Here is a 1,750-nt window from a genome sequence, read left to right as displayed (position 1 = left end):
ATGTTGGGAGTAGTAGACACCTTGAAAAATCTCAGTGCATGTAATTCCAGTTCTTCTTATTCCCCTGAAGCCACAGCTGCTTTTGCCACTGCAATGACACTCATCATGCTCTTAAACATCTTTGGGAACATCCTGGAGATCGTCGCTGTCCTGACATGCCGCTCTTTGCGAGGACCTCAGAACTTTTTCCTGGTGTCCCTGGCTGTGGCAGACATCCTGCTGGCCACCTTGGTCATTCCGTTTTCCCTGGCCAATGAGCTGATGGGCTACTGGTACTTCGAATTGTTTTGGTGTGAGATTGTAGTGGCACTGGATGTACTCTTCTGCACAAGTTCCATCATGCACCTGTGTGCCATCAGCCTGGACCGCTACCTGTCTATTTCCCAGCCAGTGAAGTATGTCACCCAGCGCACCCCTCGCAAGATCAAGGGCGCCATTGTGGTGGTGTGGCTCATTTCTGCCATCATCTCATTCCCCCCACTGGTTGCCATAAATAAGACCCAGGGTGGGGGCTGTCCACAGTGCAAAATCAACGAGGATTTATGGTACATCCTGTACTCTTCCACTTGGTCATTCTTTGTCCCGTGCCTCATAATGATCCTGGTGTACGTTCGCATCTATCAGATTGCCAAGAAGCACACTCGATGTCCTCCAGGAGAGCCAAGAAAAGACACCGAAGGGCAGGGCAGCAAAGACCAGGGAGGTGTTGACCCTGCAAATGTTCCCAATCTGGTTGCTTCCAGATCTGAAGCCATAACCCAGCCTCAGCCTCCAATAGAAAGTCAGCAGCAGAAATGCTCATGGAGGTGGAAAGACAACAACAAGGACAGTTCAAGCTCCAGCTCAAATGTCGAGGTAGAAGAAGGACATAATGGCAGTGGGACATCTTCAAATGTAGGGGCACTGGAGCCAGGCCACCAGACTTCCTCACCGACTCAAACTTACGTCATTGTTACTTCTCAGGGCAGCCAGCTGGCCTCTTCTAAAGTGAAACCAGCAAAAATTCCGAACACCAGGAGGAAAGCCATGATCGCCCGCGAGAAGCGTTTCACCTTCGTCATCGCAGTCATCATTGGGGTTTTTGTTGTCTGCTGGTTCCCGTTCTTCTTCACCTACTGCTTGCAGGCCATTTGCCCAATTTGTAAACCGCCGGAAGCACTTTTTAAGTTCTTCTTCTGGATCGGCTACTGCAACAGTGCCCTGAACCCGCTCATCTACACCATCTTTAACAGGGACTTCCGTAAAGCCTTCAAAAAGGTTCTGTGTAAAAAGTGTAAGGACTGTTCTTTCTGAAAGCGAATACCCCTGAAAAGCAGTTTTATACAGTAAAGTGTTATTGTTTCCTCTAATAGTGAAGACATAAAAACTGTCCCATTCATATTTCACCTATAGATGTGTGACATAAAATAATGACAATGTGAAGGTGTTTCTGGCCAGTTATAATAATTCAATTTTAATTATATATTTTTTTCTAATTTTTTTTCTGTTTCAACAAACTCATTTTATTGATTGTTAAAATAGATTAAAAAGAAATTATTTTATTTCATATGTGCAATTTCCTTTTCTTATTATACTAAACTTTTTTTGTATTTTTGCTTTTTTCAGTATTTTCTATATAAATTTAAGAAGCTTTAAGAATGAAATTATGCCTAATATCTGACATTTCATTGAGGTACTCTGTAAGAGATCTAGAATCTGCGAACAACAAAGAAAAGTTAACAGTTTTTTTTCTTGTTTTCTTGTAAAATAA

At 43.3% G+C, this 1,750-nt stretch overlaps 1 protein-coding gene across 1 annotated transcript; it reads left to right on the top strand.

Annotated features, from left to right (window-relative positions):
• Window positions 1-1,293, top strand: LOC137004887 (alpha-2B adrenergic receptor-like). The gene has a single exon (XM_067365571.1). The coding sequence runs from the start codon at window positions 1-3 to the stop codon at window positions 1,291-1,293; it is 1,293 nt and encodes a 430-aa protein (XP_067221672.1).
• The last annotated feature ends 457 nt before the right edge of the window (window positions 1,294-1,750 follow it).

The sequence above is a fragment of the Chanodichthys erythropterus genome, chromosome 3, assembly GCF_024489055.1.
Source record: "Chanodichthys erythropterus isolate Z2021 chromosome 3, ASM2448905v1, whole genome shotgun sequence".
In the NCBI taxonomy this organism is placed as follows: Eukaryota; Metazoa; Chordata; class Actinopteri; order Cypriniformes; family Xenocyprididae; genus Chanodichthys; species Chanodichthys erythropterus.
The sequence above is the reverse complement of the archived record's forward strand: the minus strand, read 5'-3'. Positions and strand labels throughout refer to the sequence as shown.

Bases quoted from the DNA above. Each gene is read 5' to 3' on its own strand.
- LOC137004887 (XM_067365571.1), top strand. From the start codon at position 1: ATGTTGGGAGTAGTAGACACCTTGAAAAATCTCAGTGCATGTAATTCC.